Source organism: Xiphophorus hellerii, chromosome 13 (assembly GCF_003331165.1).
Source record: "Xiphophorus hellerii strain 12219 chromosome 13, Xiphophorus_hellerii-4.1, whole genome shotgun sequence".
Classification (NCBI taxonomy): domain Eukaryota; kingdom Metazoa; phylum Chordata; class Actinopteri; order Cyprinodontiformes; family Poeciliidae; genus Xiphophorus; species Xiphophorus hellerii.
This window is the reverse complement of record NC_045684.1, coordinates 1,922,988-1,948,533: the sequence shown is the minus strand read 5'-3', so window position 1 is coordinate 1,948,533 and position 25,546 is coordinate 1,922,988. Positions and strand designations below refer to the sequence as shown.

Genomic DNA, 25,546 nt, shown 5'->3' with positions numbered 1-25,546 from the left:
AAGTTTAAAAAGTACAAGTGCAGTTGCTTTTCTTTCAAAATTTCTAGTTTCCAGTATATTTTCCTGACAAAAGAAAATAAATATAAATTTTTCATTTTACAACAGACTTCACATGAAGTCACGGCTCATGAATTATTCACATGACCAGGACTGGTCCAAATATATACGAGGCCTTGGGCAGAATCTAATTTGGGGCCCCACTTCCTGTTAAAAATATGCACTTCTTGCAATGCAGATTTTTGCAATGCAAATCTGCTTCGCTCAATTTCGGCGACCGACTGATGTTTGGCTATTATTTGCCGATATGCATTTTTGAACAAATACAATAAAGCAATTTAGATTATTCTTTTTACTTTTTTAAAAATGTTCCTTTAATCTTAAATTTTAAGCAATTTTAAATCTTTTTATTCACCTCTGGTGAAGCTGTAAAAATTAAAATTTATTGAAAATGAGTAAAAAATTTTCATCTGCGATCTGTGCTAGAAAATTATGCATTTGTTTTCAGTCTAATGAGTTTTAGAATAAAATACCACCTGCTGAAATGAGACTGAAGTATCTAAATTTAGACCATTTCCATCTGAACATTGAATATAAAAATCATCAAAAGAGAAAAAGAAAGTCTATTACTAACAAGATGTGGAACAGATTCAGATAAACAGGCAGGATTGATGAGAATAAAAACTTTCCAGCACAGAAACAAACTTTAACGTCACATTTAGATTTTTGTTTTGGTTAGCCTCTTGATCTTCTCTGAGGAGGTTAAAATCAGCTGATGACGCCTGAATCTGCTGCTGTGAGGTTAATGAATCAACAAAAGGTTGTTTTCTGAACTTTCCTCTACAGGTTGGAGCGGAGCAGGAAGTTCACATGGGAACCTTTAACGTGTTATTTAATACGGCACAAACAGATTAGCCTCATTCTCACAGTAACCCAGAGGTAAAACCGTGTATTTAATGTAATTATTCTGTCAGAACCGCAGTGAAAAAAGTTGATCTGATCCCATCTGGATCACTGAGGACCGACATGCAGCTACACAGAGCGGTTCTGTTCAAGCCAGGCTCTAAAAATGATCCTCACCACCTGATTTATTTATCCAGCTCGTCTCTCGTGACAGCGCCGGGCCCGGCCGTATAAACGCTCCTTTGTTTGGTTAGTGGATCACCGTTGGCTCGCAGCGATCAGAGGAAGAGCAGTTTCACCTCCCGACCCGCCAACACCTCGCTCTGACGACTCATCCTCACAGTTTCCACCTCAACAAACCTTTTAAATCTGACATTTATGAAGAACCAGAACCAGACTGGATCATTTAGGACATTTCTAAACAATAATTGAAAAATCTGCTGATTGTTTTTTTTTTAAATCAAATTAATTAATTAATGATCAGAATAATCAATTAATCTCTAACTAAAATAACTACTAATTGCAGCCCTACATGAAAGACAGAAATGCACATTTAAAAAAAATAAGATATTTTATCTAGAAGAAACTGATTAAAATGCTGATGGGCTAAAAAAAACTAACGTTGCTACTGCTGGATTTAACTTTATTTTTGTTTTAGAGAAATATTTGATTTTTTGTATCAAAAATAACACAATGATTTCAAAGCAAAGTCTAAATCTGCTTAATGATGATTCACCTCTTGGGTTTTTGCTGGAAATGGTCTCCATGTCTTAAAGAAAAACACTTTTAGATACAAGATATCTGCTGCTGTCCTTCACTTTGTCCTCCAAGTGTGAAAATAAGAGCAAAAGCTGCAGCACCACAGACCAGAAACACTTTGGAGCCGCTTGGAAAGAAAATTTGAAGGAAAGTAAATTAAATATTTTTGCCTTCTTATCAACCAGGAGTGAAGCTGTTTACAGAATAAAACCCAGGAGGAGCTTCAGCAGCACATTCCCTGGGTATATTTGATTTTTTTCTTTATTTTCTTCCATCTGTCCTCTCCTTCATTCAGCCGGAGCTCATACGGCTAAATGGGAAACTGGATCGATGGCAGCTGCGACAGGCGGCCAACATTTGTCTTCATCTGGCAAACACTGGGCCATCTTTGATCATTTTTCAGATTCTCTGAAGCCGGGGCGGGTCCAGTGGACACCAGAACTCATCAGCTGCTGGGAAGTTCCCTTCAGTCGTCTCTATTCAACCTGATGCCTACTTCCAGCTGTTAAGACGGATAAAGGCCCTCTATGAACTCGGCCGTTTTAAGACTGAATCCCTTTTCTCAACGCTCTGAATCGGTTTTTATCCACTGGACCTGCTTTAGTGACGCCGAATCCAACTGAAGGTTTACGTTCAGATGGATACATTTGTCTTAATTTAGAGACATTTCACCAACATTTCAAACTAGGGCTGCAATTAGTAATTATTCAGGCGATTACTTGATTGTTCTGACGATTAATCAATTATTCTGACGATTAATTGGATAAAAGATTTGTCACATTTGAACCAGGTGAACCTAAAACTGCTTTTTCAGGAGTTCTGGGATGATTATTTACAGAAAAAAGGGTTGTTTTTTTTATCCTTAATACAAAATGTATATATATTTTGAATAGTTTCGGCTTAATCATCGTCCTGAGTGTGTTGTTTTTACAGAAAATGGGATTTTTAGTCTGTATACTTCAGTTAACGATTAATAAATAACTAAATTAATTATTATTCGATTAATTTGAAATCGTTTTCACTCTGGTTCAAATTTACAGATGGGAGGGATTCAACATTGAAATAGTTCAATAAAGTTAGTTTTATTAATTTATAACACTGTCTCATGTCTTTCTCCCTGAATAAATCAGATTTAAAAGACTAAACTGAGCAGAAAAAGACTTGGAGTTCCTGGAAGGAAATGACTTCCTGCTCCGGGACTTTTGCACAGATCCGGAGGGACAGCTGCGTCTCCTGCCTGAATGTCTGGGGACGTCCACGCCCTGCAATGTCAGCAGTCAGTCGTAGCATGCAAATACTGATCTGAATGCAGCCAGCAGACCCCGGTCACACCCTCAAGCCACAAACAGCTGGGCTGTCAAGTGTGTGTGTGTGTGTGTGAGACCATGATGAGCTGCAGGGGAACCCCCAACTCAAAAGGGACAACTGGACTCTGGAGGTCGGGACAACTGGGACGACACATGACACACACACCCAGCACACACACCCTGCCAATCCATCATCCTCAGGTTAGTTTCTGGATGGATGTGTGTGTGTGTGTGTGTGCCGTGTGTGTGTGTGTGCATTCCTCAGCTGCTGACCCGACGTCAGGGTCAGCAGCTGACCACCTGCTGTGACCTCATGGCTCACAGGAAAGCTTTCATTCACACATCAGCTGGCTTTAAAATCCACAGATTACACCAGTCAGTCACTGGGTAATCCAGATTTTTACTCCCGGGTTCTGCAGAACCTGGGACCAGAACCTTTTCTACTCAATGCTACTTCAAATAAGATCTAAAAACAGAAGTTTATGGGATTAAGCTAAACTAAAGTGGCCAAGTCCAAAATTGGAGAGCTACATAAAGGCTAAAAATAAATCACAAAAAATGTATTAATAAAATTAATTACTCCATTCGAGGTCCTTCAATGCAGTTTAATCCAGTTTAAATTAATCAGGAAGACGCAAACGTCTAACGTCTTAGATCATTACTGCATTCAGATAAATTACAAAGGAAAAAGCTTAATAAAGCGGAAGGTGAAGATATAAATAGTTTAAAAAAAATAAATGCATAAACATTGTTTAGGGAAAAACAGAAATTAAAATAGAAAAAACTAGAAATTAGAAATGATTCCGTGAATTTTCAGAAAGGAAAAAAACACCAAAATTTTAAAAAAGTCTAAATTAAAAATAAATTATAAAGGAAATAAACTTATATCAATAAAAACAATAAACCAAAATAATACATAACAACAAAATGTGTTTGTAGAGCTGTAATTACTGTGTAATGCCGACGCAGCCATAAAGTTAGCTATAAAAGTATTAACAAATAGTTTTTATGGTCACTTTTGTCATAAATATAATAGCACCCCAAAATATTGTAGTAAAACTTTAAAATCGAAAGTATTTTTTCAGAAACTACAGCCCAAAATAAGCTTGAAATTATTTCCAATCTCCACCTCCTATAACAAAGATTTGGGCCAAATAAAGTAGAAACACTAACAAAATAAAAGAAATTATAAAATATTATAAATTATTAAACTAATAATGATAATACTAAAAGTAAAGACACAACAAAAGACTGAACTCTTTAAGGAGGTTTCAGGAAGATGTCCAGTGAAAGTCGACTCATCGCAGCACTTTCACTTCCAGAAATAGACAAGTGAAGCTTTTAAAAACCGCAGGAAGTGACAGAAGAGGACGAAACGCTACAGAAGTAGAGAGGAAACCCCCGGCCTCGGTTATTAGAGTATGAGAAGGGAAAAGCGGCCTCAGGATTTCTTAAAGGGCCGGTATCGGTTATCTTTCTGTGTTCCCACATCGAGAGTTTTTAAATCCACGACTTCTACTAAAATGAAAGGAAATACACGTTGAGTCGCTGCAGAACCAACCGCCTGGATGAAGCTGCAGCCTTCAAACAGAACAATGTGAACAGGAAGTTGTTCTCATATCAGAACAACTGGGAGGGAATCAGAGAAAGCAGCTTCTGGACTGAAACCGGGTCAAGTGAGCTTTAAGTGAAACTAATCATCACCAGGTTCCAGATCTACAGCAAACTCTTAAAGCCGAGACGCATTCAGGTTGAAGTGGACTTGAAGATGCAAAAACTCGGACGCACTTTCAGAGAAATGCTCTTCAAATGTTCAGCTCTGGGAGGCCGGAGTTCGGTTTACGTCCAGGACAAAAGTTTAGCTCAAACGTACGGAGCTGTTGCTCGACCAGCCAGGAGAAGGAGAAACAGCAGACTGAAGCTTTGGGATAATAAAAACACTCTTTCTTCTGCTTGCTCAGTTTTCTCTCAGGCACCATGAGGGAAAAACGCTAAATTACAACCGCAGGGTGGAATTATTTCCAGCTACTGATGGGATTTACGATGAATGAGTTGAGCAATCACAACAAACTCAGGGGAACGCCTGCAGCAACATTCTGACACAAACAGCACAAAACAATAGATAAAAGCTTTTATGATTAATAATATATTCCCTCTTCTAACGTTTGTTTTCTGTAAATCTTTGTACAATATCACTTTACACCAACAGCAGCTTTTTGCTGCATAAGGATTAATATTGTTTTTTGTTTTTTTTTACAGCTGATCTGCAGTTTGGATGAAAAAAAAATAAATCCAATTATATCTTAAAAAGTGGAGCTGACATTTAATAGAACCCAAAGATTATGATGATGTGTCCCACTTTTACAAACAAAAAAAGTTTACAAAAAATTAAACCCGATTTTAAAACTCCTCCCTGAATCCTAGGAGTGGTTCGGATGGGCGTGAGATCGACCCGACTCATCCGATACCTGGAGAGACATTTCCTTAAAAAAGGCCTTTTTTTTTATCTCTGCTCCCTGCAGGAGGAAACTTAAACCAAGCCAGATAAATCCAGGACAAACATCAACCTGACCACGGCACAGAACGCTCCTATTACGCCTAAACGCCTCACAGTAACCTACAAACACAAGTTAGGTAGAGTCCAGACCAAAACTGCAACATGCAAACAAGACATTTGTGTTTTATTGCTGGAAATATACATTTATACCATTTGTAAATGAAGAAAAGAATCATATTTATGTTTTCAAGGTGGTAAGTTGATTCATTTCTGCCTTTTCCTCAACCAACAACTCATGAAAATGCAATAATCCACTGCTGTCAATCATTATGAATCAGGAATTGATTTATTCCTTATCATAACAGGCCTTTGATAGGATAATAACCAGGATTAGTTGACGGCTAGATTACATGTTAATGACTTGCTAGATCATAAAACACAAGCTGACACCGAACCAAGCGTGACGTTATCAGTGTGTGTGTGTGTGTGTGTGTGTTTTATGCATGGAGGGAGGACAGACAGGTAGACTAACGCCGCCACTCACCTTTCTCTCTGTCAGCACATTAATCATCTACAGAAACACGGCTTGTTAAAAACAGCAGCAGAGAAACTTTTACTGCATGTAACACCCTCCAGACACCTCTGCAGCTTTTCTGCAGAGTTTTAAGTTTTATTTTTGAACAAAGATTTGATTTTCCAGTTGAAACTCAAACCGTCCACCACTGAAACCCACTGATGCCACTTGAATTCACATGAACTGAAACCACGGCTGAATAAACCTTTAACAACGGCGTTCGCCAAGAGACTGACCTGATTTTCACACATGATGTGCAGACTAACAAAAACTAAAAAAACTAGTCAGGGCGACAGTCTGAGCTCTAATCTGATTTTCACAACTTTCTGTAAAAAAATCCAAACCTGCTGGAGAAAACAGGAGAGGCTGTTTGGTTCTGGATGCTGATTCAATCTCATGCAATCATGAGAAGAAGAAAATATCTAAAACAGATTGTTTGTTTTTCCCAAGGAAATTCTTTTTATGTTTTAGCTTTATAATTATTTACATACAGAAAACAAATGACTGATTGTGGTATAAATGGAAGCTATTAGTTAGTTAAAGCCCATTAGAGCCACATAAACTCTAAAACGAATCGTGGATTTAATTTATGTTTGACCAAGTGGAAAAACAATTCGATTTTTTGCTTTCTTTTAATAAATAAAAACCAACTATTTGTGGCCTGCGACACCACTTATGTACACTGCAAAAACACTTCTTACCAAGTATTTTTATCTAGTTTCTAATGTGAATATGAAGTATACTTTAAAAAAGACAAAACTAAATTACAAGTAACTTTTTAGTAAGATAGAAGAGCTTGTCTTAAGTACAAAATTCCTTAATATTGATGAATAAGTACAAGTTCCACTGGCGATTATTTATTTCACGTATAATGATAAGATATTTGCATTAGAAATTAATCCAAAACTACTTGGTAATAAGTGTTTTTCAGTCTAGAAGCAGAAGGATTGTGGGCTCAGAAACACTAAAAAACTTAAATCTTTACAATGTACTAAACTTTCTTGCCCAAGAATCCGTCCAGAAACAGTTTTCTCTGTTCAGTGTCTGTCTCTTTAAAACATTCCTGACTTCCTTTCTCCTCCCTCCAGCCTATAAGTTATTCCAGGAATGTCTTCCAGTCTCACTCTCACTGCGTTCTGCTGCGTCACTTCCGTAAAGGTTTTTCCAGCCGCCGTCGCTCCTTCCACTCGGAGGAATTCAGGGCAGTGAAAGGTTTCACCTGAGCAGAGCCGGACGTCTGCGTCATTCCAGCAGAGTGGAAACGAGTCTTTGTCCTAAACGGCCGGCCTCCCGCGTGACGGCCGACCATGACGGCGCGACGTTTCGGGAAGCTGACGAAGCTTTCCCTTCAGGACAGCGCTCACACACGCCTCCTCTCCCTCGTCCTGTTCTGCCAGTACGACCTGAACGGGACATTTCCAAGACCAAAACACAACTCCAGGAATTTATTTAAAGCTAAAGGATGACAAGCAAGCAGATCAGTTCCTCTTCAGAGTTTTATTTCTGTTAATGCTTGTAATAATATAAGTATTTGTTCCAGAAGGGATCAACTTTCTGAAATGTCTCTGCTGTTTGTTTTTCATCACGATCCACCTGAGCTGCACTGCAAAAACACAAAATCTTACCAAATATTTTAGTTTAGTTTCTAGTGTAAATATCTTAGTACACTTGAAATAAGACAAAACTAAATTACAAGTAATTTTCTGCATAATAAAAGCTTGTTAAGAGTTTATTATTGATGAAAAACTTCTAGTTTCACTGACAGATTATTTCACATTTTTCCAGTGTTATAAGTAAAATAACCTGCCAATAAAGTTTTCTTCAATATTAAAGAGTTTTTTTACTTAAAACGTGCACTTATCTGCTGAAAAGTTAGTTTTGCAATAATAATAATACACTTAGTGTAAGTGCATTATTATTTGCTCTAGAAACTAAACTAAAATACTTGGTAAGGTTTTGTGTTTTTGCAGTGTACAGTGGGGTGTTAAGCAACCCTCAGCTGGCTGTAATGCAGGTGTAGCCGCCCGGTTAGAGATGATGAAATGTTATTAACCAACACAACTGTGAAATAATCTTCATCAATGCTGGTAGTTTGAATTACATTTCCATCCAAACATCCAGATTTCTATTCTATGGCCCTTTTTTCTACCTTTTCAGTTATATTCAGTATTTTGTTAAATTTTAAGCCACTTATTCTGACAGAGGAAACATTTCAAGCTTTAATGGCTCCTAAACTTAAAGGATAAACCAGTTTTGTTGTAACATGAGTCAACATCAACTGAGTCGTCTAGCTCCGTTGAGCTTCTTATATTTCTTCATTCCCTTAAATGTTCTGACTCGGCCGCAGATTTCTTTGCTTACATCATTTTGTAACTTCAGTGAAGCTTTAGGTGATTTAAAACATCCAGACTGGTACTGGTGGCTGATGATGTCATCGCTAAACGTCCAGGTCAAGTTTGGAGTCTTGGGTCCCAAGTCAACTCTTGAATTTTTCATGTTAAGAGTTAGGAGAACAAACACGGATTTCATCTCAAGTCCCAGTCTGGGGGCTTTTATCACCAGTCAAGACGAGTCTTTTTTACCAACACAAAGTGAAATTACAGATACTTCATCCCAATTTAAAGGTGACCCATCATGCTTCCTTGAACAGGTTAGGATCGGTCTACTATGGGTTATACAAAACATGTTCAGTACATTTTATGCACAAAATCAACAACAAAACACTTGCTTTTTCCAGCAGCCATTGTACAGATCATACAGCGGTAAAACCAGCTGACCAAACGTGCTGGAGCTCAGCTTGGGTTGCTAGGTAACAAGCTGGGCTTGACTGGGGTTGGTAGGTAACGGCACAGTGTGACTCAACAATTGGGAAGTTTTTGAAACGGCTCATTTTCCAGACACCAAAAAATATTAACTTATTGTCAAAAAAACAGTAGGGGGATTTTTTTAAGCGTTTGAGCCAGGTTTTTTTTTTTTAGAAGCAATAAAAACTCAAATGGAAGAATAAAAATGTGCAGAATGTGAATTTTGCATAAAAGGTCCGCTTTATGTTTGGAGTCTTTTGTTCCAAGTCCTAAATGTTTCATTCAAAGTCAAATTTTTCACCTCAAGTTCAAGTCAAATGAACTCAATCGGACATTTCTGAATGAATCTACAGGACATGTTAGAGCTTTAACAACAGTAAAGAAATGGGCGTGAACCAGTAACACCTGGGAAATCAACCGACCCACAGAGTCCTTCAACAGGGTCGTTTAGGACAGGGGTGTCTAAAGGCCGGTATCCTGCAGGTTTTAGTCCCTCCCGGGTTCAACACACCTGAATTTAATGATGGTTCATTAGCAGAACGTTATGACCTGCTGAGGATTTAATTGGACCATCTGAGTCAGGTGTGTTGGAGCAGAGAAGCATCTAAAACCGTCAGGATATCGTCCCTTTGGGACTGGAACAGGTCTCCCCTGGTTTACTCCACTCAGATTGGTTGATTAAAATCCCAAACTGATTTATGGGAGATCTAGACGGAAATAAAAAGCAAATAACAGGAAATGTTCTGGATGACCTTCCCCCTCCTCTTCACACCATCACACCTCTAAATGCCGACTGCAGTGATTTCAGTAAACATCAGACGATGATGGGTGGGGGCGAGGATTAACGAAAGAGGGGTGGCAGACGGGAAATCCAGGAGAGCCGGACCATCCCCCTCCTGTTTCTGGCCCTCTTTTTATTCCCCGCCTTGGATGATGACACGCTCCACAAGGGACCATAAATTTATTTACTTTGCTGATAATTTCACTAAATCATGGGAGTTGAGAGAAAAGCCAACCGTTAGAAAAGAGAAGAGAAAATATTGAGTGGAAGAGAGACGAGAACGGGAAGGAAGATCTGAACGTCGAGCCGAGGTCAGCAGCCCTGCAGGTGGCGATTAAAGGCGCTCTGGCAGATGGACCAAAACACCAGGAAATAAACCTCCGTTACTCTGAACCTTTGAACAAATGCCAGCAATACTGAAAGATATAATCTGATGTGTGGCCCGTGCTAGTTTGCAATGTCTACTTCCCGTTCATTACAGCGTAGCGCTAACATCTGATGGAGTTACACTTTGTGTGGACTGGTTGATGTAAACCAATGCTAGGCCAGACGGATAAACGGATGGATAGATGTTAGGCCAATAAAAGGATGGATGGATAAATGGATTGATGGAAAGATGGATGGACGGGAAGACCAATGGACAAACAGGTGTTAGGATGGATTGATAAACAGATGGATGGATGCAAAGATGGATAGATGGACGGACAGATGGATGAATGTTAGACTGGATGAGGATAAATGGATAAACAATTGGATAGATGGCTAATAAATGAATGGACAGACAAACGGACTGATGGATGGATGGATGGATGGATCAAATGTTTCCATGCTAATCCAGATGAGGACAGCAGGTAAATCCAGGATTCCTGGAATAAAAAGTCCAGAATCAGTTTCATAACGACTGATGGACCTCCAGTAAGGACCTGCTGGACCTCAACCCGATCAGAACACCTTCATCCCATCAACAGCTGCTAATGCAGAACACAACTGTAAAAACTACGGATTTAAAAAGCAAAAAATCCTCTTTTGACTGAAAAAAAACAAATAAAAATCTCCTGACTGACACCAGAAACTCCTGATGGGAGGAACTGATCCCACCAGCAGCCATCTTGTTATTGTTTGCAGCACCTTAAATCAGCCGTAGGTGGGAGGAGGGACTGAGGAGCGCGGTACTGCTGACACACAAAGCCAAGAAGCTTACAGGGAGGATTGTTGGGATTTTCAACGGCTCGGCACTTTACAGACGTTTGACTGACTGCAGCGTGATGGAGTCAGAGCGCAGCAGCTTTACTGCTTGGGTCTGGAGCTGCAGGAGGAGAAAAACTCAGCAATGTTTTGGTTTTATCTGCATCAAATCAGTCATAAGATCCCAAAATCATTCCTGGAGTAAAGCAGATGAATGGCATTAAAGACCGGTGGTGGAGCAGATTACCGATCTGAATGACTAACCATCTCTACGTATGAGCTAACTCGCAAACACACACATCAACACACACCAGGCTAATGGAGCAAAGGAGAAATCAATACGGGAAATATTCCAATAGTGTTTCCACTTAATCACCAGTCCTTATCAATAACTTTCATATTTTCCTTCCAGGACATAAAATTTGACCAGAAAAGCAAAGTCAGTGTTTTTTTTCCCCCACAGCATCGAAAGGGAAACATATCAGTAAATATCCATTAACAACGTTATCAATATGAGATATTGTTAGATTCAAAACTTTCACATTGGTCAATAGTTAGAGGTCAAATAGTTTTTCACACCATCACAAGAGAAAAGTATAAATCATCATTAAATGTCATTTAACATAACAGAAAATATTGGATATTTATATCAACCCAAATTTGAGATCGGTGCATTCCTAGTTATGAGTCAAATAGTTTTCACAGCCCTCTGGTTTCACTAATTTAATGAAACCAGTGATCACACCAACTCTGTATTACTGGAAGTGAGGTCCATTTAAAAGCTGTGGTTTTTCTGAGCGTCTCGTCGGCCTCTGCGGTTCCTGGACTTGATGGTGGCCTCGCTCTGCTGGACCATTGTTGTGCAATCAGCTGAGATTCACAGGCTGAAGGAATTGGAGCAGATTAAAAGTCACCCCGTCTCCAGTCTCACAGCCACTCAGCTCTTCCTTTCATCTCGCTGGATTTAAACAGAAACAGCCAATCGGACCTGAAGGTTCACACAGTCACTACGTGGCTCTGATCAGAGATCAGCAGGGCAAATACAGAAAAATTTGATCTTTGACAAAATGCCCATCTTCTCTTTCTCTATACCTTGCAGGGTCTTTCGGAGGTGAGTAAAATCTATCGCTAACAGAAAGTTTTATTGTTTTAACAAGAACTGGATTTATTTCCTAGTTAGCTAAACGCTTCCATACTGGACTCATAAAGGCTGGCAACACAAGTTAGAAAGTGGCAAAAAGAAACACATTGTTAAGCCAACTACTGGTAAATTTGTACTTAGTCATCAGTAGCAATAAAAGCTAACTAGCAAGGATATAGCTAGCTAATTAGCATTAGCCTCCACCGCCTCCAGTCAAAAACGCAAATGAAGATGTCTGAGTGCAACTCAAACTTTTGCCCAACAAAACAGATATACATGTAATTAAAGATTCCTGCTATGATTTAAGACCGAATAAAATTTTTTTTTTTAGGAATTTAAGACATTTTAAGGAAGCACAGATGCCTATTCTATGTGCTACAGTCCTTAGGGTAAAAATAAAGATCAAACCTCAAGAAATCAAAATATGTCTGTTGTGGTAAGGGAACTAGTTAAATTTTGCTATAATTATATTATGAAATGTGTTTTTAAAATCTAAATAAAACATCTGCAACCATTTGACGTCAAACTCCAAATGTTCCCCTTTTTCCAGATCAAATGAATATCTGCTCAGCCCTCTTCATGCTGCAACAAGTCAGCAGGATATTTTTAAAAAGGGACAGCCCTGGGCCAAGACGCCGTTCTTGTGATTCTGGTGAACAAAATGTGCACAAAAAGAACTGAAAGGAGGTAATTATCACACAAACTGAGGTCTTATTTATGCAACAAATGAAGGCGTCATGATTGGTTCAACATGAAAACAGAAACAAGCAGATTTTAATCGACTCAGAGCAACGATTTCCATCCCAGCAGAACATTCCTGACCGTCAGCAGCCTCCTGCTTTGTGGAGACAAATGTAATCCTGAAGAAATTAAACGAGCTTTTATAAGGTGTGAAGGAAGGAATGCTTCTGCACCAAGCCGCAGAGAGATGCAGCGGCGCAGGAAGACAAAGGGGGGATGTGCAGGACGCCCATGGGAGCAGAGAGGCTGCGTGGCGGACGGACTGCGGCGGTTTGCTGCAATCGATGCAGGCAGCAGGAGGAGCGCTGGCCCCTGTGCTGCCTCCACAGCGCCTTCATGACTAATTCATTAACAGCTTTCTCTCCTCCTCCTTCACAGCTCTGCTGCATTTTTATGCTCCACACATTCCAGCCAACAGCAGCCGCGACGTCTTCATGTCCACAACTGGTTAGGATCAAACCAATACGACGCAAAGATTCACTTTTATGAGCAGAAATGACATTTTATGCTCGCTTTTAGTTGCATAAACAAGTTAAACTACTTGTAACGATTCATCACAACTACATCACGATACGGAATGCCAACAGTGCCAAAATACACAAATCAAAAAGTTTTAGATATGTAAATACATTTTAGGAAAAAAATGATCAAAAACTGCTCAGCTCAATTTTTTTTTATGAAAACAATTCCTGACTCATAAAATTCTGAATAAATTAACATGAAAAAGGATTTTTAAAGAAAAAAAAGGACAGAACAAAAGGCTAAAAAGAAAGAATAAATGACAGACGAATAAATGAATGGAAAAAGGACAGAAAGAAGAAAAATCAAATAACAGAAAGAACAAAAAAAATTAAAGATGAAGAGAATTTATTTCCATATATTCAAAAACAACTTTATAATTTCTTTTCTTTTCCTAGTGCTCTCATAATCCCATTCAAGCCAACCAACTTCTAGCCAGCTGAATACAGTATTCACACCTCACACTTTATTTTCAAAGTGTTAGAAACAGCAGCGTCTTTTTATTCAGATCATTTTCTGCTTCAGCAGTCGTCCTCTGTTCACATTCACTGAAAACGTTTCCTGAACCAGACCAGCTGTTTTCCTGCAGTTTCCAGTCCGTTTCCTCGTTTCTGATTCAAGTCACACCTGCAGTCATTTCATGAAGAATCAGCTCATTTGATTTTTTAAAAATCTGATTTTTAATCACAGGTCACAACCAAACGTGAAGCAGTGTGTCCAACAACAGAGCCGCTGTTCACACACAAACACTCCCTCACACAGAAAATATTTCACACTCACTGACTCCGGCCTGAGAGCTCAACCCCGACACACACACACACACACACACACACAGACTGATGGATGCACAATGAAGCTCATTGATCATTTTACTAAAACTCAGCTGGACCCGGGTTATGTAAGAACCCAGAGGGATGAAAAGGGGACTGAGGGAGGAAGAGAGACGTCACGGCGACGGATTTACAGCCTGGAAGAGCGAAAGCCCAGACTGAAACCGTCCGGCTGCGCAGCACCGTCTGGGTTAAATTACACTTCACCCAAAGAAAAAGTTTCTTTGAGTTTTCAAACTTTTCCAGCACTATGCAAATGAAGTAAAAAAAAAAAAAAGACTAACTAACTGGATAAAGTAACTTAAAATATAGCAAAATGTTATGTTTTGCTTTCAGACTCACCTTATACAGCTGACTGGCAAAAACAAAACTCTAATTTAACAAAAAATAAATAAATCTCCCAATTTCAATAATGTGGTTCACCAAAGTAGATCAGTAAGTTTTTGAGCCATTAGGAATAAAAAAATATGAAGTACACTGAAAAAATCCAAGCAGTTTATGTTAAGGTAAATTAGCTTCTTGCTCAAATGAAATGTTTAAACACAAATAGCGCTGTTGCAATAACCAATAAATCAATTAATCGCATGATAAACTAAAACACACTCAATCATTTCCAGTTGCATGATTTATCGTTTTTCTCTTCATACCAAAAACTGGATGATACAAGTTTTCAGTCTGGTGCTTTGGTCTCAACTAAACCTTTTTATTGAAGAATTATTTTGTTTACAGATGTCATAATTCATTTTATTTGTTTTTGTGTTTATTTATTTTGAATATTTAAAATTACTTCATTAGAATGTAAAGTTTATTTATCTTTGAGAATAATTTCTTATATTAACATACCACTAATATTATATTAGTTTAAAATGGTGTCAAAACAACAATGTTACTTTTTATTTCAATAACTTCTGAGACAATTCATCGTCGAGCAAAATGTGTTTTGTGACAAGCCTAAATACAAAATACAAAAAAAGAAAAAAGGTAATTTTATTTCTATAGCACATTTTCAGCAACAAGGCAATTCAAAGCACTAAACCCCTAAACAAATGTCCTCTCTAAGTTTTCTAGCTTTTAGCTAATAGAAATAATTTTGTTTTTTTTAATTAACCTAAAACAATAATAAGTTAGGTTGGATAGGTTAGATTCATTTTATTATAAAACTGTAGTTTGACTATTAAGCACTTTCAATGACTTTCTACAGATATCAATCTTGAAAACAAATTGAAATTTGAGCATCTATATGAGCCCTGTAGAAATAAAAACAAGCTTAGGAGCTTAAAGATGAAGAAGTGAATTCAGTAAAAAGCTCCGTTATTCCGTCATCTCTCTGCTGTCGGTCCAACAACTCTGAGCAATCAGAGGGGAAACCCTGCTGCAGCTCTGGCAGCGACTGCTTTTCCTGCCGGCAGCAAAACGCAGGCTGGAGAGCTGGAGAGCATGATGAAACAGGAAGTAGGAGAACAGGAAGGGGAGGGACGTAGGCAGAAATAACTACAAGGAGAAACATGATGCAGAATCAAACTACTGGATTTAAAACGTGGTCATAAAAAGATAAACGCTGACAGGGTTGAATCTCTGGAGCTGCAAGTGGATCCTAGTAACTTTGGCAAAAAGGAATAAATGCACTAAAATGACTCCAAAAACAACCAGTAATGTTTTCAGGGCTTTTTGTCATTACGTTGGAAACTCTGTGAATTTTCAAATTCAAAAGTACTTGATTGATTTAAATGTTGTTTTAACTGATATTAATTCAAATTATTTATTGCAGATGGTGATGGCAGGAAAGATCTAATGTATTTGAAGAAGCTTCTGACCGAAGACATCAGAATCAGTTTTACAGGAAAAAACTTTGATTTACATGCATTTACTGATATTAAATAGAAAAAATGCATCAAGTTTGTGAACCTTAAAATGTATAAACTTTAGAACAAAAAAAGATTTTTAATAGCATTTCCTACTAACACCAACATCCCATAAAAGAAAATAATTTTTTTTGGTCTTGAAACCTACAAATAGAAAACAGGAAACATAATAAGCAGCTTTTTTCCCTAAAGATTGAGAGACATTTTCAACCCAAAACAAGTTTTACTTAACAGGACTGGAGGTGAAATGAGTTTTTTGATTTCTAAGGTTGCAGCTCTGGTCTGGATAAAGACGAGAGGTGGAGGAAGAGGAGGAGAGGAAGAACTCCATGGTGAGGGAAACCCGGAGCGATGGAGTCGGAAAGGAAAACTAGGTCACGTGGAAAATTCTAGCAGTAATGATCCGACTCTGGAAGCGGCCTGCTCAGATTCCCGCAGAAGCATCAGAACCGCCGCGCTTCTCCAGACATGTCCGGGCCCAAACCATGCGCTTAATGGGAAAATGATTCCTCCGTATTTCAAAACGGCCCAGTTAAAGTAAAGCAGACACAAAGATGGAACAGCGGAGACTTCAGTCGGCTTTTCACCGACGTCCATCAATTCCATCCAAACAGAAACTGAAATCATCATGAAAAAACCAGCTCACGTCTTACTGCCGTGGTTTTGAGACCATTTTGAAGGAACATATTGATAAATAATAAAATGATGCAGGTTTGCAAACTCAAAAGACCAATAAACTTGATTTTAATCTCTGGAAGTAAAAGGTATGTAATAATCCAATATATGGCGGTATAATATCCAAAATGAATAAACAAAAACAATAAATAAAAAACTGAAATAAAAACAATTTACAACCAAAGCATAAATAAAACGTATCGTAAAGAAAATTTCCCTTTAAAAAAATATCAGCATGGAAATTATGAAGCTGTTTATCAACTCGCTGCTGAAATGCTGAAAGCTTCTGGTTCTTTTGTTTTGTGTTTTTATTTTAAAACATGTATTTTTATAACTGTCTTTAACTTGACGATCCTCTGAGTCAACAGAACCAACTGGATCATGTGTTTCTGAAGTTACTCTCCTAAAAGCTCGTCCACGGCTGCAGAGGTCAAAGTTATGACAGCAACTTCCTGTCCGTCTCCAGCTAAAAATGTCCAATTGTTCTGGTTCCTCTCAGATTTCCTGCTTTATATTCGGCTGCAGACATTTTTTTCTATCCTTTACCAAAGCTGCTATCCTTTAAAGCAGCTTTTTAGAATCAGAAACGGGTGAAAAAGCAGAAGGATCAGAACCGGCTGCGTCCTGCATGATAATAACGGCGTTAGCTGTTAGCTGGGGATAAATAGTCGGACTGTTGCCGTTTCCCCCGGTTCTGACTCAGGTCTGGGTGTTTTTCCACTTGGACCCCATCATTACTGCTCCACACATCCTGCTATTGTTGCCCAGGACGACAAACAGCCAACAGACTCAGTGAAAGATTTAAACCGGATCGCATGTCCACCTCCAGTTTCACAGGATTAATCCCAGCACAAGGACGCCGGGTTCCCGTTTTCTACCCGACGACAGCCGCAGATGACTCACACACAGCTGACAGGACAATAAAACCAAACGTACACACAGCGCAGGCTGCAGAGACCACGCACAGAGCGATCCGTCCAGATTACCTTTAGTTTATCAAGTTTAACTGGTTAAACTGGTTTCAAATAAAGAAATTATTCTGCTTTCCTTGGACCTTTAAAAACCTCATGCGTTTAAAATAACACACCCAAATCTAATTGAGTTTTTCTCAGCAATTACAAACTTTACTTCAATAATCTTGCTACCAAAACAAAACAAACACTTAGAAGACTCCATCAGAAGTTTAAGTAACACAGCAGCTGCTCTAGTTTCAGAGAAATAAATTTATATAAAATAATTTGGCAGACATTTTTGCATTACAGAGTAAAAGTACCATAAATAAGGCTACAACCATTTTGTATTGTAAGAAAATGATGTTGGTCATAATTTTAACCTAATTTAAAATAAAAAGTTGAACAAAAATATAACATTTTTGAGCTGCAGTTGAAAACCACAAAAGAACCTTTTGACAAACCTGAGCCAGAGGAAACTAAACAAGCAGAATAAACTACGATAGTAAAGAAAACAATTCATGACGGTGAAGCAGCTTTAGACGCAGTCAGGAGAAACAAGCTTGTAAATTAAAGCCACCCGACGTATCTGAAGCTAAACACCAATAAAGCAGACAAACAGCGAGCGCCGCTGGGTTCCCGTCACCTCTGACCCCGACTCAAGCTAAATCCATCTGCGCTCAAAGTTTAGCCGCTTCCCACCAACAAGAGGAGTAATAATCAGGAGAACCCGTCCAAACCGACCCGCTCTGGGTTTGGGATCTTCAGGCCAACCATCCCAGGTCGCCACCGTAAGAGCCAGAGGCCTGATGGGTAATCACAGAGAGCAGCTGTTCTACCTGCAGCTGCATGTGGTTCTAGAGTGGAGACCAAACAATTCATGTGCAAAAGGTTTAAAAATGCAGCTCCAACAGATGAATGCATGAATGCTTTGACACAAAACTTATTTTTTTAGAAAGAAAGAAAGAAACTGCTTCAAAGTTTGACACTAACTAACCAAACCTGACGTGTAGAGATGTTTAAAGAGCTTCCACTGGTCCAAACATTAGGCCAATATCTAGAGCTGAAACGATTAATCGTGATTAATCGATTTTGAAATAGTCGTCAACTAAATTTCTAATAGATTAATCATTAACTTGAGTATTAAGACTCTGAAAATAGCCATTTGCTGAAAGAACAAAACATACAGAGCAGGAATTAAGTCAAAACAATTCAACAAAATCTATGAATTTTGAATTCAAGACAAAAAATACCAACTTTGTATGTAAATCTGTTCAACCAAAAACTCCTCAAATGGGAGTTTTAACTTCACCTGGCTCAAATTACGTAAAATAAAAAAAGAATAATAAAAGAATATAATTGTTAGTTGCAGTCTTATAAATAAAAATCTCCTGCTAGAGTCTAAAGAGAATCAAAAACATGTTTCTGAACTTGTTGACCTTCTTTCTTCACCAAAATAAACACAAAGGAGAAAGAAATAGAAAATGAGAAACATTTGATGGACAACTCCACAGACACACTTTCCACTAAGATCCCAGCTGATTCTGCAGGAGGAAATATTGAATATAACTTCCAGGAAGTTTAAATGTGACGACTTGGATTTATCCATCAATATTTCAGCTGGTCCAGAAGAGCCACGAGGGCCACTTAAAGCTCTGCTTATGCTCCAGTCCATAATCACCTCACCTCTAATGCCTTCCTCAGTTATCAAAGTAAAAGTCAATCGGCTCGGAGATAAACTGCAGGCCGACCGATCGACGACGGGCGCTGTAATGGAGAGAGATGGAGCGCCGCTCTTCCTGGAAGCAGGAGCAAATCCATCGCCGACAACGTCCGAGGTGAACGAGATTTAATGGGATTAATATTCCCGTTTCCTCCTGGGCGACTTTAACAACCGCCGGGATTTAATTTACCATTCATAAAGCCGATAACGCCGGGTTTGTTTTACAGCTAGGCCTGTCAAAATAAGCAATAAATCAATTAATCACATGATGAATTAAAACAGGCTCAATACGTTCCATTGCATAATTTATCACTTTTCTCTTTCTGCCAGAAACTGGATGACAAAAATCTTCAGCAGGTGTTTCTTAACTAGCTTCTTTTTTTAAAGAAAATTGTTTACATAATTCATTTTATTGTTTGTTTCTGTTTTGTTTATTTATTTTGAATAATTCTTCCAGTTTCTTTATTAGAATTTAATGTTTATTGATCTTTGCGAATGTGTTCTTGAATTATTATGCCATGTCTAACATCAGGCTTTCACATTGTTGCTGAAAACTATCCTTTACTACCAGTTAAAGGGAATAAAACTCCTCGTGTTCCACTTTACCCACCACATCCGACCGCCTAAAACCCAAACCCAGAGGAGTCACGTTTCAGTTCAATAATCAATAATTCAGAACCGCCTCCTTTTCATTACAGCCAGCCTCGCAGATGTGACCCAGAGTGTGCAGTCCCTTCCTACTCTCTACCCCCCAAACAGTCAGCAGCGGCCAGTGGAGGCATCCATTTTTAACGCAGCCTGTCACTGGCATCATAAAACATGAAGTCTTCATGAACAGAGAGGAAAAAAGGTCCAGACCCGTTAAAAACGACCGATAGGACCAACTGGACCTCTGAACTGACTGCCGGAGCTGCAGGTTTAATATTTACAGAACAAACAGCAAACATGAGCCTCTGTGGTGGGGAAGCAAACCATTTCTGCAGGAGTATGGAAGTCCAAAAGGGCCCGAATCTTTAACTGAATGAAAGCAAATGTGTAAAATTAATTCATAGACACTGGAAAAGACTGTTGTTGCGTTCAAGTTATGCTAAAAGGACTTAGCCTATTAGCAAAGCTATTCCATCCTAAAATACCATTTCAATGCTATATTGCTATGTAGCAGCAGCAGAGACGTCCCTAAAGCTAATGTCAGCGTCCACAGTACACGTTCTTCTTTTTATCAAAAAAGATACAAGAATAATCAGCGGTTACTGAAGAACTAGCTAAAAAGCTGAAATGCCACTTTGCATCAATTTGATGGCTGAATAACCTAAATAACTGATTTGTTTATGAGCCTGTCTATTTATTCAATAATTTAACAGCAAAATGTTTCTAGGTTTAATTTCAATTTGATCTCTTAGATATATATTTTTTATTAAAATAAAATTATTTCAATTAATTAATTACAGACCCTCCAATTAAATCCATTTGTTTCACCAAAATTTGGTCACATTTATTCAAAATTCTTCTAAATTTCAAATGAATAAATGTAAGATATGTATGAAATGTGTAGATGAACATTTCATCTTTTATTTGTTTTTGAACATTTTGGCACTTCAGGGGCTCCATACCACAGGTGGGCTTCATAAAAGCGTTCCTTGTGTTTGTTTAGTGAAATGAAAAGTTTCCCAAGCTGATAGGAGACCAATAATGTAGCAGAGCTGGATGTTGCTCCAAAAATATCACAATGAAACAACCCGGACTATGAGACGGGCAGAGCAGACTGGTTGTCAGCCGAAATATCAGCTTCCACACTCAGACAATCAGGGCCACATGTTCGGGATCATTTTCCCGTCGTTCCTCCAGAAAAAGAAAAAACTCAGTGTGTCCCAAACAGCCAAACACGGAGTCAAGTTTCCGTCATTTATGTTACCTTTATATCGCTCCAGCACATCTTCATACGCCTGGGCGAACTGCTTCTCCTGGGAGTGGTTTGTCGGCAGCAGCCCCGGTATAAACCCGGCCATAGCGCCTTAAAATAAAGCACCGATCGGGGTCGGCCTGCAGACTACCGCAGTGGTCCCGATCCGGCTCCTTCCCACCGCCGGAGTCCGAATCAGCAGCAGCCGGTGCGGGCTTAATGACAATGATGCATCGGAAAGCCCCGGAGCTCGCTTCAAAGCAGGGTTAGGTAATCCTCAGGGACACCAAAAGACAACAAAAAGCTTTAAATTGTCCAAATTAACAAGCAAGCGTCGGTTATATAAACGTTATCTCTCCATGTTAGCCGGTGGAGACGGAGCGGGACCGCAGCAGCTCCCAGCCCGGTGACCGCTGCTCACTGTGAGGGAGGGAATATATCCAACACGCCGATAAGCGTCGACAGAAGTGCTCCTGTGGGTTTGTTTCCGTTTTTAATGCGGCGGAGCTCCACGTCGGTCCGTATCCAGACTTCCTTCCTTCCTTTCTTCCTCTCTAGCCCCAGGTTGCGTCCCGAGGATCCGCAGCGAGCGGCCGAGCTCCCAAAGCCGAAATGGCCGCTTGTCTCCGTGAGGCTGAGCCTCTGTCTCCGGCGCCTCCGTGAACGTGTCTGTTTCTTGTCCCTCTTCGTGTCTCCGTCCCTCCCTCTTCTGCTCGGGTTTCTCGGTTCCTCCCGCTCTGACTGGCTGCCATCCCTCCTCTGCCGGCCGCACCAGGAAGCTCGGCCGCAGGAATTTCCCAGAGCCGGCGAGGAAGAGCGGCTCGCTGCCGCGTTACGTAGCGGCAGGAAAGTGGAGCTGCGGCGCCCCCTGGTGGAAGAAGCTGCTCGGTGCATGGATAGTCAATTTCAGTTTGTTTATTTGATGCTTTTTGCTTCTCTTATTAATGTCAAAATTTAGATTTTATTGATTTAAGTAAAGGCAATATGTATATTTTTTTATTTAAACCATATTTTGTCAAACGGGTTTTAAGCTTCAGAATTAAGATAAATCCCCCGTTGTGTCTACTTTTTACTTAATTTCCAAGAAACATTTTATGTCCTTTAAATTCATTATTTATTTCATTGTTTAATTTGCAAATTAATATACACTGATTTATTTCCTATCATTCTATTCGTATAAAAAATTGTACTCTGTTACATAAAGTTTCCTTTAATTATTCATTTTTTGCTTTTCATTATTCACCATTGATTTGCTGATTGCTTCATTGATAAGATAAGATAAGATAAGTTAAATCTTTATTGTCATTGTCACAAGAACAACGAAGAAAATATTGAGAAAATATATCCTGTAAATAAGAATAAAAGACTAAAATATTATGATTTGTTTTCTATTTTTTAAATAAATATTAAGATCTTACCTCCACCTCTCGAGGCTCTTTTTTATTTGTGCACTTTAGAAATTGTTAATGTGATTTTTGTCTTTCTGTCAAAGCTGGAAGCCTTTTATTTTAAAAGTAATTTTATTACTTTGTTTTGTTTTTCTTAAAAGCTACTTTAGACCATCATTGAATATCCTTTTTGTCTGGGTGATCTGATGAAAACAAAAGAGGAGAACATAAATCAATGAAATCCAACACTTTGAATCTTTAAGTAACTGAAAAAAGGTTGGAAATCAAACTTTATAAATTTCTTTGTCTTAAACCCCCTTAGAATTTTATTTACCACGTTATTAAGGTCAGTCTTTGTGTCAGTAGAATCAGGATAAAGGTGAATGCATATAAACGACAAAAGATACTGTTTTAATTTTTGTCTGCATCTATTTTTTTATTAAGTAAATGTTTATCATTGGTTCTTTGTAACTCTTTTTTCTGTTAAAACCATATTTCCACTTTGGTTTTTTATCGTGCAAAGTACAAATATAAATTTTGTGAACCTACATGATGACAGTTGAGGTTAATTGTAGGAGCACAGCGCCACCTACAGGCTGATTATGTTACCAATATAACAGGAAGTCCAAATGGACGGGTCACTGGATTTATTACCCTTTGATCCAGCTTTCATTTTTTAAATAAACTCCTTGTGCATCATTAAATAAATTGACTCTTTATGATAGTTTGACTCTCAGTGATCACCATGGAAACCCATCCAGCTCCAAACTGTTTCCAGAACAGAAAGTTTTGCGGATGCCGGTAATCAAAGGAGACGCGGACGGATCGATGCAGAAGGATAAAAGATGCATGAAGGAACTTTCAAAGCGTTTCTGTGCAGCTTTAACTGATGCCGACATCAACAAGCTGAAGGACGGAGGAACTGAAAACCTTTTTTCCACAACATGATGATTCTTCTGTTCCTCAGGTTAAAACTGGTTTTCAGCCCAAAACTGGATAATTATTTTATTCACTGGCTTAATTAACTTTTACTTCTTTATTTTAGTTTTATTTTGTATTTTTATTATTACTTGTAGTTTGTATTCTTATCTTATTTAATTTGTTTTTGTTCTATTTTTTTTATTTTAATATATTAATGTTTTAATTTGGATTTTTATTCTAGTTTTTTCTGTTATTTTTAGGTTTTCTTATCTCCTTTTTTCTGTTATTTATTAATTAATAATTCTATTTTTATTATGTTTCATTTATTATGGTAATACTGACTTATATTTTAGTTTTCTATTATTAATATTTAGTTTAAAAAATTGGTAATTTTATTTTATTGTCGTTTTAGGTCGTTTCTCACCTGATTTAGTTTTGATTCTTTTCTATTATTTTTAGTTCATTTATTGTGTCTTACTTTTTAACATTCTGATATTGTTACATTTTTATAACAATTAGTGAAATAATATTTTTTTATTATTTTAGTTTTCTTCTAACAAGTTTTAGTCTAAATTTTCATCTACTTATTATAATTTTTTATTATTTGCTTAATTTATGATATTTTTTGTCGGTTGTTTTCTGTTTAACATTCTCATTGTTATGAAACACTGAAGGAACCATTGAAGAATAATCTGAAAATAAAAACAAATCAAAAGCAAAATTACCACAAACCTTCAGACTGAACAGCTGGATCAGAACCAACAGGAGGAAGAAATATCCAGCCGGACTTTGTTGGCACCTCACATGGCTCCATTTATGTTATTAAATATTATAGTCTGCTGTACCAACACATAAACACTCTCTAACGCCACATTTAACAAGTTTTTCATTTGCTTCCCGTTCAGGCCTCAGCGGTCGACCCTGAAATCCTCAATGAAAACCAACGAGAATCAAACTTTCTGGTGTGGCAACGAGTCCCATCAGAGCAGAAACACTTCTTTTCTGAGGCTGATGTGAGTAAACCTGTGCATTAAATGCTGCGTGTGCAGAACCCAGCTGCAGTTACTCAGAGCCAGAAGGACATCGAGTTCTCAACACATCAACATGACGACACCTCAGCTTCACAGAGACTTCAGCTGGAAACCAGGAAACAAATGTTTTCTCCCTGACCGGCGACAAGTCTGTAAAGAAATCAGAAAACCAGAACCAGGATCCCACTGCATTCTTCTCTGAACTCAGACCAATGAAACTGTGAGGTTTAAATGACTCTCAGGAGATTGAATCAAAAATGTAATGTCTGAGCCGTCGTGTGACTCGGATTAGAGTCTGAACTGATCCTCAGTTTGGACTTTTAAAGGCAAATTCAATCAGGGATTAAAAATAAAACCAAGAAAAATTTGTTTCTAGGAACTTTTAATTAGTGAGCTATGAGTTTATGTTTCCCTGGGGAATAAATGTGGCGTGACACAGAGGAGTGTTTCTCTCAGCCGCTCTTCATAATTGAAAGGGAGAGAAAATGTGCTGAGCTTCTTCGTGAGTCAGTAAGGCGTTACAAAAACTAAACTTCTTCACATCTCCTGTGAGATCAATTATTAGAATTAAATTAATTCATTTTCCCATGATGAGAAATAAGGAAAAAAAGCAAATAAAGCTCATTGTTAGAGAACTGCATTGCATTATGGGAAATGTAGGAGTTAGGGTTTAATATTGTGACTATTCTTGTATTATTACGAATTTTTTTTTACATTACAACTTGCTGTTGAACGACTTTGTTATCGTAATATTTTGCTTATTCTTGTAATATTTAGACTTGTTCTCGTATTATTGCGACTTGCATACAAATTTATTCTCATAATATGATTTTATTCTCATTTTATTGACTTTATTCTCATTTTATTGACTTTATTCTCATTTTATTGACTTTATTCTCATATTATTACGTGTTACTGTTGTACAACTTTATTCTTGTTATTTACTATTTCTTAGCCTGACGCTATTATTCCATCATATAATCCAAACTGAAGAATCTTTTTATTTTTCTTTGTTTTTTCCACTTTTTCTCCTCTTTCTGGTTGTTTTTCTTCATCTT

At 38.1% G+C, this 25,546-nt stretch overlaps 1 protein-coding gene across 3 annotated transcripts in view; it reads right to left on the bottom strand.

Moving 5' to 3' along the window:
* Positions 1 to 25,546, bottom strand: part of macf1a (microtubule actin crosslinking factor 1a) — a 212,946-nt gene that overhangs the window by 176,651 nt on the left and 10,749 nt on the right. Inside the window, exon 1 of one of the 3 annotated variants that reach the window (XM_032580103.1) lies at positions 21,161 to 21,282. The exons of the other annotated variants lie outside the window; for them this stretch is intronic. Within the exon in view, the coding sequence (XP_032435994.1) occupies positions 21,161 to 21,254 (94 nt within the window). The 5' untranslated portion in view covers positions 21,255 to 21,282. Of the gene's footprint in view, positions 1 to 21,160; positions 21,283 to 25,546 lie in introns of those variants that run through there. 3 annotated transcript variants of the gene reach the window in all.